Source organism: Akebia trifoliata, chromosome 3, assembly GCF_017979445.1.
Source record: "Akebia trifoliata isolate Shusen 1 chromosome 3, ASM1797944v1, whole genome shotgun sequence".
Classification (NCBI taxonomy): domain Eukaryota; kingdom Viridiplantae; phylum Streptophyta; class Magnoliopsida; order Ranunculales; family Lardizabalaceae; genus Akebia; species Akebia trifoliata.
In genome coordinates, this window is record NC_141377.1 from 35,422,579 (window position 1) to 35,438,803 (window position 16,225).

The 16,225-nt window shown below is 36.3% G+C and overlaps 2 protein-coding genes across 7 annotated transcripts; one reads left to right on the forward strand and one right to left on the reverse strand.

The window, feature by feature from the left end:
- The first annotated feature begins 328 nt into the window (after positions 1-328).
- On the forward strand, positions 329-10,692 carry LOC147406601 (putative pectinesterase/pectinesterase inhibitor 51). 4 transcript variants are annotated; one of them, XM_086434731.1, is made up of 3 exons: positions 329-1,429; positions 4,109-4,765; positions 6,472-6,899. In XM_086434731.1, the coding sequence occupies exons 1-3, from the start codon at positions 463-465 to the stop codon at positions 6,765-6,767; spliced, it is 1,920 nt and encodes a 639-aa protein (XP_086290857.1). In that variant the 5' UTR covers positions 329-462; the 3' UTR covers positions 6,768-6,899. The 4 variants fall into 4 exon arrangements, with proteins under 4 accessions (XP_086290857.1, XP_086290858.1, XP_086290860.1 ...); XM_086434732.1 differs by lacking the exon at positions 6,472-6,899 and adding an exon at positions 10,304-10,692 and having other exon boundaries at positions 331-1,429; XM_086434734.1 differs by having other exon boundaries at positions 331-1,429; positions 6,464-6,744.
- LOC147406602 (putative UDP-glucuronate:xylan alpha-glucuronosyltransferase 3) lies at positions 6,919-15,606 on the reverse strand. Of its 3 annotated transcripts, none has more exons than XM_086434728.1 (5): positions 15,456-15,606; positions 14,885-14,986; positions 9,494-9,703; positions 8,359-8,996; positions 6,919-8,222 (listed from the first exon to the last, which is right to left on the reverse strand). In XM_086434728.1, the coding sequence occupies exons 2-5, from the start codon at positions 14,947-14,949 to the stop codon at positions 7,195-7,197; spliced, it is 1,941 nt and encodes a 646-aa protein (XP_086290854.1). In that variant the 5' UTR covers positions 14,950-14,986; positions 15,456-15,606; the 3' UTR covers positions 6,919-7,194. The 3 variants fall into 3 exon arrangements, with proteins under 3 accessions (XP_086290854.1, XP_086290856.1, XP_086290855.1); XM_086434730.1 differs by having other exon boundaries at positions 15,431-15,591; XM_086434729.1 differs by lacking the exon at positions 15,456-15,606 and having other exon boundaries at positions 14,885-15,295.
- Positions 15,607-16,225: the final 619 nt, after the last annotated feature.

The window sequence follows — 16,225 nt, forward strand, 5'->3', positions numbered from 1 at the left end:
TTATAATCATATTAAGTTCGGGTTTGAGCAACTCAGGTTGGCCGATACCTATGCCTGCCCTCAACCTAATTTGAGTCGGCATTTTTTATTTATTTTTTGCTACCCAAACTCTAGGTCGAACCCAAGCTAACTATGCCTAGACATGACCCAAGGTCAGGTTCAACCCGCGGTCATCGGGTTTTGCCCTCACAAGTTGTAGTCCTACTCTTAAGTAGAGATTGAAGATAATGGTATTTAGGTCATTTAATATTAATCTCTACAAGAAGAACAACGTCAAGGGGCGTTAATTAAACTTGTCTTAAAACATGTGGACTGCAATCTATCCTCTCAAATCATCTGCTATCAAACAGAATCCGTAACTCTCAGAAAAGATTCTAAATTTGGTGTGGAATCTCTTTTACGAATGACGACCCTCACCACTAAATTGGTCTCCCCTCCAAACTCAATTCTCTATCAATCTCCATGGCTTCTCTCTCCTCTCTCATTCTACTTCTCTTATTCTCTCTCTCCTCTGCAACCCATCATCATCTACAACAACCACCCCACATAAGCCTAATCCAATCACCGCAGCCATTAACAGATTCAATCCCTCCAGAGATCCAATTAGCTTGCAAAGCTACCCGATTCCCAGAAACCTGCGAATCCTCCTTAATTCAATCTGGTAATCTCTCACAGAACCCCAAACCCATCGAGATTATCCAATCCGCCATGTTGGTCTCCACCCAAAACCTCGAAACTGCTCAATCAAAGGTGAGACACATCCTCGATTCTTCTTCTGGTAATCTAAACCGTTCTATAGCGGCGAAAAATTGCTTAGAAATACTCCACTTCTCGGATTATCGCTTATCCATGACAGCCGACGCGTTGTCACGTGAGGAAATGAAAGACGCACGTGCATGGACAAGCGCGGCTCTTCTCTACCAGTACGGTTGCTGGAGCGGCCTTAAATATGTTAACGATAGTCAACAAGTCAACGAAACTATGGCGTTTCTCGACTCGTTGACTGGGTTGACCAGCAATGCTCTTAGTATGATGGTTTCGTATGATCGTTTTGGGAACGAAACCACTTTGTGGGGACCGCCTATGACGGAGAGATCGGGGGTTTGGGAGGATTGTGGGACTAATGAAGCGGATTTGGCGTTTAAAAGTGGTTTTCCGTCAGAGATGACGGCCAACGTGACGGTGTGTAAGAAGGAGGGGGCAGGGTGTTATAATACAGTGCAAGAAGCAGTGAACGCTGCGCCAGATAATGTTGTCGGACGTAAGTTTGTGATACAGATTAAGGAAGGAGTTTACAATGAGATCGTTAGGGTTCCGTTAGAGAAGAAGAATGTTGTCTTTTTGGGAGATGGGATGGGCAAAACCGTCATTACGGGAGCATTGAGTGTGAGTCAGCCAGGCGTTACCACTTACAACAGCGCAACCGTCGGTATGTTTGGTGATATTGATAACGTGAGCCTTGGCATTTTGTGCGCATGATAGAACTTTTAAAAAAGTTCAACAAACGGCTGAGATGACAAGATAGATATGATTTTCTACATATTGGTTCAAGCTCAGCCGTTTGTTGGATAGTTGTTGTCCAACATCGTTGGACTATATACTATATTATTGGTGGACCCCACTTGAATTTATTAGGTGGGAACATAAATTTTGACGCTATTTGCAACTTCCATGTGAACATGGTGGGAACATTCATTTTGCATGTGAAGCGTACTCCATTCAACGCGTTAACTTTAGACATGCACCTCTACGTTTACGTAAATTTTTTAGACACCCTCCTGTGTTTTTAAAATTGATGATACATCTCCCTTGACCTTAGTGCTCCTAGTAGGCCAATGGAAAATGACCTAAATGCCAATGTTTTCAACCTATATAAAAAATCCTTTATTTATTATTATTGGATTTTGTTAACATGTGCTCTAGGGCATACACTAAAGTGTAATCAATACACTTTGGAAATTGGAATATAAGAGTATTTTGGTAAAAAATAAAATTTTAAGGGCATTCTTAGTAAAAAAATCCAATTCCAAAGTGTTTTATTGCGCTAAGGGCACATGTTAATAAGACCCATTATTATTAATTTTCAAAATCAATTATCTTCAATTTCTTGAATAAAGCTTTTTACACTCATCTTCAATCTTTAGATTTTATCTATTTCAAACTTAAAGCCTCAAGAATGAGCTAAGGATTTTGAGGAGTTTTGAGATGATATGGTTGGGGAAGAAAAATTCAAGAATTTTTAGCTAGAGATTAAAGATGAGGGTATTCAAGTCATTTTCTCCTTATTTCATAAGAAAAGATTGAGGTCAATGGGCATTTAAAATATTCATCAAAATGTTTATAGATTGTTGTGTTGCATCCCATGCCCATTTTGGGTACATAAATTGTTGCGTCTCGTAGTGAAACAATGGTTGGTCGTTTGATATTTTAAGTTTTGTTTGATGATGTTGGGGGGAAGAGTAATGGGACTCATCTCTGTCGTTTATTTAGAGAAAAACATAGATGATGGATCCCACAAGGCAACAATCATCCCTTGTCATCATCAAAAGACGTTAAAAAGCTAGCATGTAGGAAACTAGCTGTGAATGGTGATGGATTAAACTTGGTTGCTTCAATTGTGACGTAAACTCGGGCTCAACTTGTGTCAACTCGGCCACTGTCAAGTGGGCATGGCTTACTCAGATAAATGAGAGTCATGCTAGAGTGACCTTCAATTGGGGTCTCATATTGTACTTCTTGACGTGAAAATGGATAGGAACCATATATATATATATATATATAATTTTTTTTCATACCTATCTTGATGAAAAGCATCTATGATTCCCATACACTTTCAAATCAAGAAGTGCGATGTGAGGTTTCAATTTGGGGTCACTTTAGCATTATTCTTGTACTAAATATATATTTTTTTAAGAAAATGCTCGTCCGACATCCTTCGACACTGTGCTCAATATTCAACACTACACTGAAGTGGCAAAGGGCAGAGAGCCATATTTTGGTTTTTGAGTGTTGATTTTCTAACTAGAAAGTCTTCACTCAGTCCATAGATTTCATCGTGATACACAACTGCAATCTCTATAAAAGATGTATAATTATGTATCCCGAGGAAAAAGATATATGATTTCATGTCCTTGCCACATCAGCTGAGTATTGACCCAGTTGTTTAATTTTTTTTCTTTTTTATCTCCTTGAAAATAATCTTTGGTTTTCTGCCCGTTGCCACATCAGCTCAGTGCAGTGTCAAACGAAATCAGTTTTAGAAGGACTATCTTTTAATATTAAGAATTATATATATATATATATATATATAGGGAAATGTTCAGCAACAAACATTTTGGCAAATCATTTTTCAAAACATGGGTTAGAGATTTTGGAATGGGCTGATTTTTGGTGAGGATGATCTCTATGATGAGGAGATCATCATCACCAAAAATCAGCCCATTCCAAAACTTCTAACCCCATAAAAAATGATTTACAAAAAATGGACGGTTCACGATTTTTCAACTTGTAAACATAGGGCTAGAAGTTTTGGAATGGGCTGATTTTTGGTGAGGATGATGTAGAGATCATCCTCACCAAAAATCAGCCCATTCCAAAACCTCTAACTCATGTTTTGAAAAATGTTTTGCCCAAATGTTTGTTGTTGAACGGGACCCATATCTATATATATACATAACTTGGTTTAGGGTTTAAGTAATGTGCAGTTCTTACGAGTATATTGGGAAAGTGCAATTTTGTACCCCAAGGTATACAGATCTACAGCTCCCAAACTTGTCATGTCAGGAGAGTCAATTGAGTGTGCCACGTGCGATAGTTAGATTATTACGATGCTTCTAACATCTCTTGTTGGGGGTTGAGTAATGTAACTTACATTTTTTATCTGATTTGGTGAGTTGATTCAAACAAGTTTGAGTACCGAGTCAACCTGAAATTTGATCAAGTCAAGACTACTCAGAAAAGTTTTGAACCCACTCGACAAGTTTCTACGCTCAAAATATTTTAAGTTTTAATTGCACTTTTTGCCGAACTTCAATTTGAATATTTCTTCTAACTGGAGTTGTAATCATTGAACTTTTGATTGTAACATCAATTAATATGTGATTTGTAGGTGTCAACGGTGATGGATTCATGGCTCGTGATATAACATTTGAGAACAAGGCAGGTCCAGATGTCCACCAAGCAGTAGCATTCCGATCAGATAGTGATCTCTCAATCATTGAAAACTGTGAGTTCCTTGGCAATCAAGACACACTCTATGCTCAATCCCTGCGTCAATTCTACAACTCATGTCGCATCGAAGGCAATGTAGATTTCATATTTGGAAACTCGGCTGCAATCTTCCAAGACACTCTCATCTTAATTCGACCACGCCAAGTATTCCCCGAAAAGGGCGAAACCAATGCTGTAACAGCTCATGGTCGAACAGACCCCGCACAGTCTACTGGCTTTGTTTTTAAAAATTGTGTGATCAATGGCACAGATGAGTACATGGCTCTGTACTATAATAATTCCAAGGTTCACAAGAACTACTTGGGTAGACCATGGAAGGAATACTCAAGAACTGTTTTTCTTGGGTGTTACTTTGAGGCGCTTATTACCCCACAAGGGTGGATGCCATGGAGCGGAGATTTTGCACTTTCAACATTGTATTATGGCGAGTTTGAAAGTTTGGGTCCAGGGGCTAATGTATCTGCTCGGGTTCCATGGAGTAGTCAGATCCCTGCACAACATGTTTGTTCCTATTCTGTGCAAAATTTCATTCAAGGTGAAAAAATTAATCATCTTAATTAGTCTTAATTTCCAAACTCTTAGTTAGCAATATTAATAACTGTTAGCACATGTGGCTAGGGTAAAGACTCAAAGCTGTGAGCTCTTGCTACTGCACATTTTGTTACTTGGACAAAAGAACTTTAAAAATAAAAACTTTATGTTTTATTTTACATTACTTGTAGATAAACTGTCATTAATGGATCTATTGAAGGGTACTTTTGAAGTTAAATGTGGATTCATGTCTATAGTACTCATCCTTCTCCCATTACAAATAGTATTAGGAGATCGCACGTGCAATGCACATGACTGACAAATGAAAAATGTAGGTTAAAAAATGAAACTGACAATATTTATACCCCATTCACCCATTATAACAATACTACTTACAATTTGTTTTCAAATAAAAGATAGCCAACAGAGCATCAAAATGCAACAAAACATTAGTGGTTCAAAGAATGTTACGGGTTTATTGCTTGTCATGTACCCAACATCAATTAATGACATAGTCTGATTCAGTGAAATTAGGATATAGATAGTTGAATGGGTTTAACAGATTCAAATGAAAAGAGAGTGAAATTATTGATTTAACATGAGATAGATGGCAGAGAAAGAGGTAGATTTTATAAAATCCTAAATGAGAGAGAAATTATGTTGAATAAAAGAATCCTAAAAATAAGGGTGTTTTCTTATGTTCAAATGTAAGGAGTTATGTATATCAGATCTCGGATGTTTTCTAACAAATCTAAGACCACTAGAAGTTAAACATTTACTTTTGGAGGAGGTGTATTGTCTTAGAAATCCATCAAGCAAAACAGTATAGCTTGATCCACCATTGAATCAAAATTTACAGCTTTGAGTAAAGTTGTGAGAAAACATAATGGCGTAAGCATTTCCTAAAAGATATACCATTACAATATCTCTTCACTATGACAGCCAAACAACTATATTAAGCACTCAAAATAATTCATATAATGTGAGAGATTCGTTGAAAGATAAGAACATAGCTATTGATTTTATAAAATGAAAAGAACATCTAGCAGATCCACCAACCAAGGAACTACCTAGAGAGAGAGAGAGAGTGAGAGTCTATAATATATTCAGGGGATAGGGCTTTAACTTATAGATAATAGAAAACTGACAAAGGGAACCCAATATATGGGACAAGAACCAAAGTTTTAGGCTCAACAGGAAATCAAGTTAGTGCTTTGTGGGGGAACTACATTGAAGCACTATTCCATACCCATCACACCATTAAGTATGTCACATGCATTATTGAGAAGTCCATTCATTAGTTTTAATGCTTTCTATAACTAGATAGTCCCATAGGTGGTGTGACATATAAGTGTAAAACCAAGATCACTTTCTCTGAGAATTTAGACTAATTTTTAGAGTGCTCTTGGCAACAAAGAACAACTTCCCTTTATGGGTTTTCTTTGAATTTTTTTCGGCCTATTAGAAATTCTTTATGGATTGTAACTGTAAGACCTCTTCTATGAATTTCTTTGTTGGTGCCACTAGTAGGATGTAAGTGCTTGAGATTCATAAATTTAGATGAATCATATAATTTATTTATGAACGAAAAATAATGGTTCAAAGTTATCCACTTCAAATTTTCTTTTCCAAATATTGTTCCTAATGTTATTTGTCATTTTTTGCTCTTGCTTTTTTTTTTTTTTTTGGTTTTTTGGTGTAGGACTTCAGTCCAACATTGGGTAAGAAAGATACTATGCGACATATATGTCACTTGTTTGAGGTCCTTACGAAGCTCTTCCAAGCGAGTAATAGAAAACTCACAAGTGCAGCCACACACACATATGCCACGTCAGGCTAGGCTCAGACTTGATTGTGCTCTGGGCTTTAGAGACCCATATATATTTATCTGCCAGAGGACAGACTACAAAGTTCATTGGATGTTGAGTTTTGTACCCACCGATCCCAACAAACATGCGGCGTGTCTTATTCTATTTTTTGCTAGATGCGGCTTGTCTTATTCTTGAAAAACATAAATCAGATAAGTCTGCTGCAACTGAGGATTAGAAATTACCATACTGAGCTCTGATGATCTGAGCAATCGATAAGAATGCCCAGAGTGATTGAAGCATGAGAATATAGGTCCATTCACATGTGACAGTTTAAAAATAACGAATAGGAACTAAAACTGTGTGATTTGTATAACAAGAAATAGGCAAAGACACCTCTTACAAGACAACTAACAGCTCCGGTACAAAATTGTAAATGAATCATCACAAGGCAATGACATCTACAATAACCAGATTATGGAATGGGTGTAGAACGCTTTACATGTAAGTAATTGAAATGGGTACAATGTGGATTGAAAAATCGAAAAAGAAATGAAAATGGTATGCCAAAGGTTGATGAAACTTAAAATGTGCGTAATTCGACATCATCCAATAAAACTAAGACTTACAAAGACGAGAGCATTGTTCGAGTAATTGCAGGTGTTGACGTGACAGTCGCATTGTCAGTCCAATTTGTCTCACCCCAGTGCCATAACATGCTCTCCCAGAAGCAAAGATCGTCAATGCATGTCTCCAATCGGGGATCCTTTATCTCAATCCTCCAATGCCCATCTGTATAATTTGCCTTCTCAGCTTGCCTACGATCCCATTCCAATCCTGCTTTCTGCCTAGACCCCAACAGACAGAACTTCTGCAAGTTCTCGGGCATCGCATCATGCACGATCCACCACTTTTTATGTGCAACATCACTAGCAAACTCCTGGAATATGTCCACATTCCAATTGCAGTCATAATCTCGGAAACATAGCCATGGCTTCAAACCCAGATAGTGGAGGACATACAAGATTGGAGGGTTAGCTCCAAAAAGATGAGTTTTCATTTGTTTCATCTCTTCCTCGTCTCCTACCCAAAAGTGCTTCAAGAAGTTCATGTGTTTAGGGATACGGTGCCACCATGTAAAGATTTCATTCAGATACCCTTGGTCTCCTCCGTTGTAGGATTCAATCTCGTTGATGTGATCTATCAGTAGTTGAAATGTGCAGTTTGATGGCTCGATCACCATCACACCAGAATTAAAAAGGGTTGCATTGTTTCCGGTTGCAGATATCTCGGGCATACCAAACAGGAAATCAATGTTTCTTAGGATCAGCAAGTCTGCGTCGATGAAGATGATCTTGTCATAGTCTGTGAGCTGCCATAGGCGAAACTTGCTGTAGTTCCACTCGTTGTAGGCATCTCGCTCAGCTTTCGGGTTCCTGATCCTTTGGATTGTCCTGGTTTTCCATCCTGCGGCCTCAAGGCCTCCCTTGTGATAGTCACTGATTGTCTCATCGATGAGTATCACAAGATCCCTTGTTGAACCCACCATGCGAATGCTCTGTGCAGCTGCGATGGCTCCGCATACGTACACGTCAGCAGAATGCAGGATCGTTGCATATGCTTCCCGGTGCACGGCTCCTGAGTACGTCCTCTCTGTTGCAGTTAGAATACAATATTCTTAGTACTTTGCTGTGAGAAAACCATTATAAATTTCTCAATATATAAAGTTGCATTAATAACATTAATAAGAAACAAGATGGAAAGAAGTGAAAGGAAGATCACAACTGACCTTTAGCCTTGAGTGGGACTGCAAGTTCGCATGACCCAACTGGGAGTTGATGCTTTTCTCTCAATGTACTCAAGTTGGGTTTGTAGAGCCATACATTTCCTTCATGTATAACAAGGTCCTTGCAGGTGAAGAGGTTTGGAATCGGGAAACAATCGGTCACAAAGAGCACATGCACCGGGTGATTTTCTCTAGCCAACATTGCAAGGCTTGCTGCCGCGAGTTGCAAGTGCAACCGAGCAACATCTCTTGACCAGTTTTCTGACCTACGACAAGGAAGCTTGATGGCAATGAGATCAAGTTGTTGCTTTTCGTTGACTTTGGGCTTTGGTAGAGATGGACAAACAGGGACTTCAGATTCGTCTTCCTCTTCTATATATTCGGGATATAAGGACTCCCAAGTGACATTGTCCATGACATAATCGAGGTGCACGATGACATGCTTTGCACTTGGAATCCGCTTCTTCCAATGATCTATCTCACTTTTGTTGAAGTTTAATAGACCTATTCCTTGGCATCCCTGTCTTTCAGTAAGTTTCCGAAAAGTTTTCAAGATGTCGTCCCAATTAATGTCTAAATGTGATACATAACGCAAATCTGATATAGGCCTCTCCCACATCCACCTGTTTAGAGTGTTTGGACTGCAATCAGGACAAATTTAGCTTTCAATATTAGGAATGAGCAAAATCAAGGATAATCTTTCATCTACAACTACATCTATAGTAGTTATGAAGCTCCCAAGTGAATGTTTCCGGCACATTCAAACATAGTCTGAGACAATCCAAAACATTCTCGAAATGTTCAATATTTCATTCTGGTCTCGGACAAAACAAAAATGTTCCAGTGAAACATTTTTGAAATAGTACGAAACTTTGAACCATGATTTAATATTAGATCCTATCAATTTCTGACATAGATGATCTAATTGGGACTCTCCCAACAATAAGAATGCATGTCATGTGTCAGAATGCCCAACATGCAACACAACTGCATCCGCTTGTATATCTAAGATAAAACTACTTGGAGAAAAAACAAAAACAAATACGCATCTACTAAACCTTTTGGTGACAAAAACTCTCAACAAACCAAAACTTAGGTGGTAGCAAATTCAAGCAAGGGAGTTGGAAATAAAACATACCGAGAAGGAGAGTGTGCCAGATGCTCGTTATGATGTACCGTCGGAGAATGAAGGAGTGTTAAAAAAGTGCCACATATAATGATAACCAGGACAAGTTTTAAAGAAAGAAATTTGCAGCTTGAACCTCTATCCTGGATAGATATGTGGAATGGCTTCTCAACTTCTTTAAATTCCTTACTTCTTTGGAACCTTCTCTTATTTGTGTCATCACTGAAGCAAGCAAGTATTCAAGAATAAATTAGTAGATGCATCAGGTGAAAGAGGAGCAATAGCTTGTTTTGGTAGCAAGCATACTTGATTAAATTAGAAGTGTTCATCAATTAAAAGACAAAAAGTTTTCTTTCAGTTTCATATTCTATATATAGAAAGGGTATTATCAAGATAAAATGTTTACAAGTGTTGATGAACTTTCCATCCAGTAATAGAACAAACTTTCATAAACATAGAAGATAAAAATGGTAAATTCACATGCGAAAAACTGTTAACGAGTAAACTGACAGGTTAACAAAAAATTTAGAGAACCAAAACCAAAATAATATACTACTTATGCATACATGCAATGTACAAAACATACTGAACTATAGGAATTTCGCCATCTGTAATTTACTATCTCTAAGTCTCCCCCTCAAACTGATGTTGATAAGTCATATGCATCATTGTTTGAATGTAAAAAAAAATGCTTAAACCAAGCGATATAGTTGAATAGTTAGCTGATCTAGTCTGTATAAATGTGATGGAGGGTAATAACCCCTGCTTGAAACTTCTCCCCACCAAAATGATATATCTTTATGTGCTTTATATATTCCTCAGGAAGGGTAGGTCAAGTGTTCGAAACCCCATGAAGCAATGAATTCCTTGGGTCCAGGGTACAGTTGACCCTCGACTCAACCAGCTGCACATAGGACTTTCCGAGGGGGCAGTGCGTGTGACCGTGGGATTAGTCTCACTCGAAGGGTGGGGATACCCACAATAAGCAAAAATAAATAAATAAAAGTTGAGAAAGAAAAGGGGGATCACATGCATCAATCACACTGAGCTTGTTTCCATGATGAAGTTGGAGATCAGAGATTAATTCTGAGCTCCAAAACATACACATTAAGCAGCCCAGTTTCTTGTAAATGTGGAAATGCTCTGTATGAGCATTGTAATTTCACTAAAACATCTTGCTCTTTTTTCTACCATTAGATCAAGGAAGAATAAAAAAGTTGAAAATCCAGTACTAGAAGTATCTTTCCCAAAGAGATGTGAGCGAGTGTAGTACACTACTAAGTGAACTCTAATACATGAATACTAAAATGACAAGTGGTCAGACAAGATTGACAAAGAGAAGCAGAAAATTGAATACGAATATCTCAATGTGTTCAATGACCAGGCAAGACAGTGTACCAAACCCTCCAACCAGTTTCCTCGAGTTAGACTGAAGAAAACAAAATTTTCCTTGGAGAAATCTTAATCTTGATCTTTAATTGAGTCCGCAAAATAAACCTTTTGTGCTGATTAAAGTTGAATCAAGTTATATCCTTCACCAGTAATTTTAAGGCCGGCTGTATGAATCTTGTTCCCTCTACCACAATATCTCGAGAGGGTCATATCTCATGGTAAAGCAATCTCCTAAAAATTGTGTCACAACCTTGTTCCACATCCTTTTCGGCCTTAACCTTGTCCTCTTAAAGCCTACAACATGCACCAAATGCATCTTCTCAGTAAGGATGTTAATTGTCTTTTGTTGCACATGACCAAACATCTTCGACAACTTTATTTCACTAGTTCTTAGGCCTACTCCTTCGTTCCATTGCAGTGCTCATTTCATCTTGAAAATACTTATTCTATATAAAAGTTGTCTCTTGATCGTTCACATTCATTTACATAAGGAATAGTCAGGTCTTATACCTATTTAGTAGAATTGTTAATTTTCTCTGATCAGTCACTTTTTGTCCCTGGATTCAACTTCAACTATCCTCCACTCATGAAACAAGCTGTTCACTTCTCAAGCAAAATGTTTAGAGTTGTAATGGTTGACATTCTCATTATACTTCTAAGAACAAGTAGACATCAATGAAGCACAAATTGGACAAACTTCTTGTCACATGGAGTTCATTAGCTTGGTGAAAAGAATCGCCAAACAATATTAATATTAATGCTTCATGTCTACTTTTATCAAACTTGAGCTATTGAGTGAACCAATTTTTTCTCTACTTGACAACCAGTCAAACAAATCAAGGACATCAAAACGAAACTAACGGCACTCATGATATTTCCATCCAAAAATATAGTTCATAGGTTCTCTTTACCCATTCACGTTTGCTTGGTGCGAACACTTGCATTTGATACGTGCGGGAGGAACATACGAGAACCAATAGAATATGTTGCTTCTGACAATGATCAGTGATCTTAGGGTATATTTGGTAACACTTCTGAAGTCTAAAGTCCAATTTCTGTTTTCTGAAATCTAGTTCTGGAAAAGTTGTTTGTTTGTCATTTTTTAAAGCTTCTAGTTACAAACATAATGGTCCTTTTGACAATATTATCCTTTTGTAATTCTAAGAAATTGTTAATCGAAAAACATAACATGTTATGCATAATGAAACCATCTACACATTTAATTTTGATTTCTAATAAATCAAACACCCCAAAAGTATTGTCTTCAAATTGAATTCATACTTGAGAAATTATATTGCAACAAGGTAATACTCAAACAATAAACAATCATACATTTTCTAGTTGATTTGTAATTTGATCACATAAAGTGATCAGATCAACTTGTGTTTGCAGTGAGAAAATTTCATTATAACATGGTAGATCTTTTGGCGGTTCAGAGTTTACTAAAGGATTGCTTGCTTCATCGACATTTACTTCATATTGTCGAAAAAACTCATAAACACTTGAAATGAGGTTAAAATGAACAACTAGAAACAAACAAGGATTCAAACGCCCAAAAATACCCCAATAACTAAGCACTTGAAATGCTACACACCCAACCACCTCCCTTAAAAGTCATCAAAAAATAACTTCTAAACTCTGAAAAAATTTCATCAAAAAAGAGAAAATTCATAAGATCCTAATTATCCTATCGAACCACTTGCTTGCCTATGGTAAAAAATATAGACAACATTCAAAAATAGTTTTTGATGTGCAAGCACTACCTAATTGGATTGAGATGTGAACTACCTAATCACCTCTTCATCATCCATGCAATAAATAATTCTGAGCTATTCCTAGAATAGACACTAGTATCATATGGTTTTAAAAATCATCTAAGACCAATATGACTACCCTAATAATTTCAATCGTTTTTTCTTGAAACACCCAAATCAGCAAAACCTAAACCCCATACACTCAAAAACCCTTAAAGATTTTTAAATTACAAGCATATGATCGAACTTATATACATGAAACATATGATGTTAGAAGAAAAAGAGATGTCCATTAATAGATGAAAATGATAGATCAAAGATAGAGAGAGATCTTACTGGTGTTAATTTCGGAGTGAAAAATATAGGATTTTTGAACATGAAAGGAAAGAAAGGGGAGAGACCTTGACAACACTGTTGTAGAGGAAGGAGAGGTAGAAAAATTAAAAATAAGGGTTTTATGATTTGTATAACAAAGGGATAAGTGATAGAAATTAGTGTTTTGAGGAGGGTATTTTAGGAATACAAAACAAATTCAGAATTCAGAAGTTTCATCCAGCGTCCCCCCATCGTTGAACCAAAACTTCTGAATTTTGGTTCTTAATTCTGAAATTTGAATAGAAACAAACGACAATAGAGCTTCTGAAGTCTGAATTTTAAAAGTGAACCACCTCCATTTAGACTTTAGAAGTGTTACCAAACACACACTTAGTACGCACCATTAATAAACCATGTATCAACCAAACACTTGGCTGAAACAAATACATTGCACATGGTAACAACCCACAGCAAGTATGTCATATAATCATATTACGAGACACTTCCCCTTGACCATTTTATGTGATCCACTAATAATGGTGCAACCATGAGGTATAAATACAATCCTAGCAAAGAAAGTACAAACATAAAAATGTGGGCCCCATACTTGAGATTGCCTTCTTCAATCGGAGGACAATCAATGATTAAGGCTTGGAAAACAAACCCTAATAAAAAAATTTAAAAGCATAATCAGTCGCACAACAATCGCATATGTAATGATTGGATGACCATGACTAAAATCTGACAAGAAGAATCGATTACTAGCTCTGTTGAGAAAAGGTGGTTAAACTAATTGAAAAATAGAGAATATAGCATAGAGTACGGATCCCATTACACCACAATGAACAATAACCATAATGAATAGTACCACAATGAATGGTAACTTTGATGAATAGTACCCTAATGACCGTGATGAACAATAATTGTGATGTGAACAGTACCTCGATGAACAATATCATCATGAACAATACCAAGATAAATAGTGCCATGATGAACAACCGTGGTGAATAGAACCACATTGAATAGTACCTAAATGAACAGTATCGCAATAAATAGTACCCATAAAGGCTCGAAGACAAGATTTAAAAAAAAGGTTTAAGCTCAACTTGGCATCACCGCCAGCCGCCAGCGAAGGGGCACAAGAACTTAGAGCGTGATCATTGCTTTGATCCATGCTATGCAAAATAGTTGTATTGAATTGGATATATTACGAAGAGAACTAAGCTCCTTTACATAAAAGAGCAACTATAAGTATAAAAGTAACTTGGATGCAATGTGGGACTAAACCCACTACATAATAAAAATACCAAAATTAACCTACTCAAAATAAACTTATAACATTAGAAGATTCAAGATTCTCCTTGTAGCAAGTGACTCTTTGGAAAGGCAATTCAAGGGGTAAAAGCAACACAAATAAAAAGGTATATAATAATACATTGACCAATATTTATATAAAAATAAAAAGTGAACCCTATAAGCTAGGCCAATCAATGCGAAATCATGGAGTTCAAGACTAATTTGAAGTTAAAACACATAAGATTACAAAAAGGGGAGAATGGAGGCATCATGGGAGTTGAAATTGAAATATCTAATAGGGGAGTCAAGATGGACTAAAACAGTCCAACAAAAGTCACAATCCAATGATAGAAAGCAATGCAATCCAACAGAGGAACATAATGGGTAAATAAATCCTGAAAAATCCATTTAGAGAACAAACTTCACAACAACAGTAGTCCAAAATAAATTGTGACCTTAGTTTAACTGAAAAAAAAAATTAAAAATTAAAAATTAAATGGGCAAAATAAGAGCTTTCCGGCATATAACAACAACTTTACTTATCTAATGTAAAGAAACAGAGAGATCAACAAAGAAATGTTTTTTAAAAAAAGAGGAAAAAGCAGGAAGAACATGATGAGACTAAAGAAATTAAGAAGAAACTCACATTGATCCAGTTAATCTATGCCTAGACTCAATGGGACATGGCAAGGTACCAATAGCTCCTCTCATATTGACTCAGTTTCTGCAGGGGAAGGCAACATCTGATCTATAATGAACACAAGACAACCTCAAGTGAGAATGGAACAAAAAATTAAAATCAGAAAAATTCCAAAAACTCAATAAATTAGTAAAACATACATTTAATAAAAAAAATGAAAACTGAAAACAAACCCAAAGAGAATCATTAAACATAACCAAAACAACACAATATAAGAATTCAGAAATCAAAATCAACCCAAAGAAGTGAAACCAATCGAAGAAAATAAATAGATGGAAAAAAATGATAGAGAGAAACAATGATCAAACAATCAGACAAAGAAATATCAAACACCCAGATAGTAAATTAACAAACCCAGATATTAAAATTGAAAAACAAAGATACCCAGAAAGAAAAATCGATAAAGATAACGGTAAATAAGATTAATTGAAATTAAAAGAACCCAACAGCTCAAATGCCCATAATTTCAAATATGCATTTAGAGAAAGTTACAGAGAGTGGTCCAAGACCAACAGACCCCTTTAGAGGTTTTGTTTAGAGTGGAAATCTGAATAAAATGATGTCTGGAATTTTGTTTTTTGAAGTTTGTAGGCGAACTGGCAAATGTACCAAATCGAAGTCTCTTGAAATTGTTATTAAATAAATGATATATTTCCTTTCTAAAACTACACGCAAAAAAAAAATAAAAATAAAAAAAATAAATAAATAAATAAAAGAAACTCGGCGATTTATTCTACTTGTTCAAATCCTCTGTAAGCTTCTTTTAAATTATTTTTTCATTTTTGGACATACCTACTACCAACTTCCGTTACAGTTTATGTGAAGTTAACGTGCCACCCCAAATTCTAAAAATCTAGATTGACCTCCCTGGACCATTGACTTTTCATTGAAGTAGGAAATTAGGGGAACTGTATTGATCTTGAACCCACATAGTTGAGTTGGACTTCAAACTTGTAAAAGGTCCTTATCTAGCATCGGTTTGGTACCTATCAAAGAAACTTTGATACTAAAGTGATATTTACAATCTCTCAATTTTTTGTCATCTTTTCTGCATGTTTCTTTGATTTGTTTTTTCGACACTTATGTTTTTTAATTAAATTTAATCATTGAATCTCTTGATCTTTGTCCAGATTCTAGGCATTCAATCTTATCTTCATTTATACTTGTTATGTCTCTCAAAAATTGATGGTCCTATCCATGCTCTAATTTGTCTCATGTGAGAATCCCTCTAGTCTAACCAAGTGGATTTCCTTCAATTGATATCTTGAGGATGTTCTTCGAGACCAT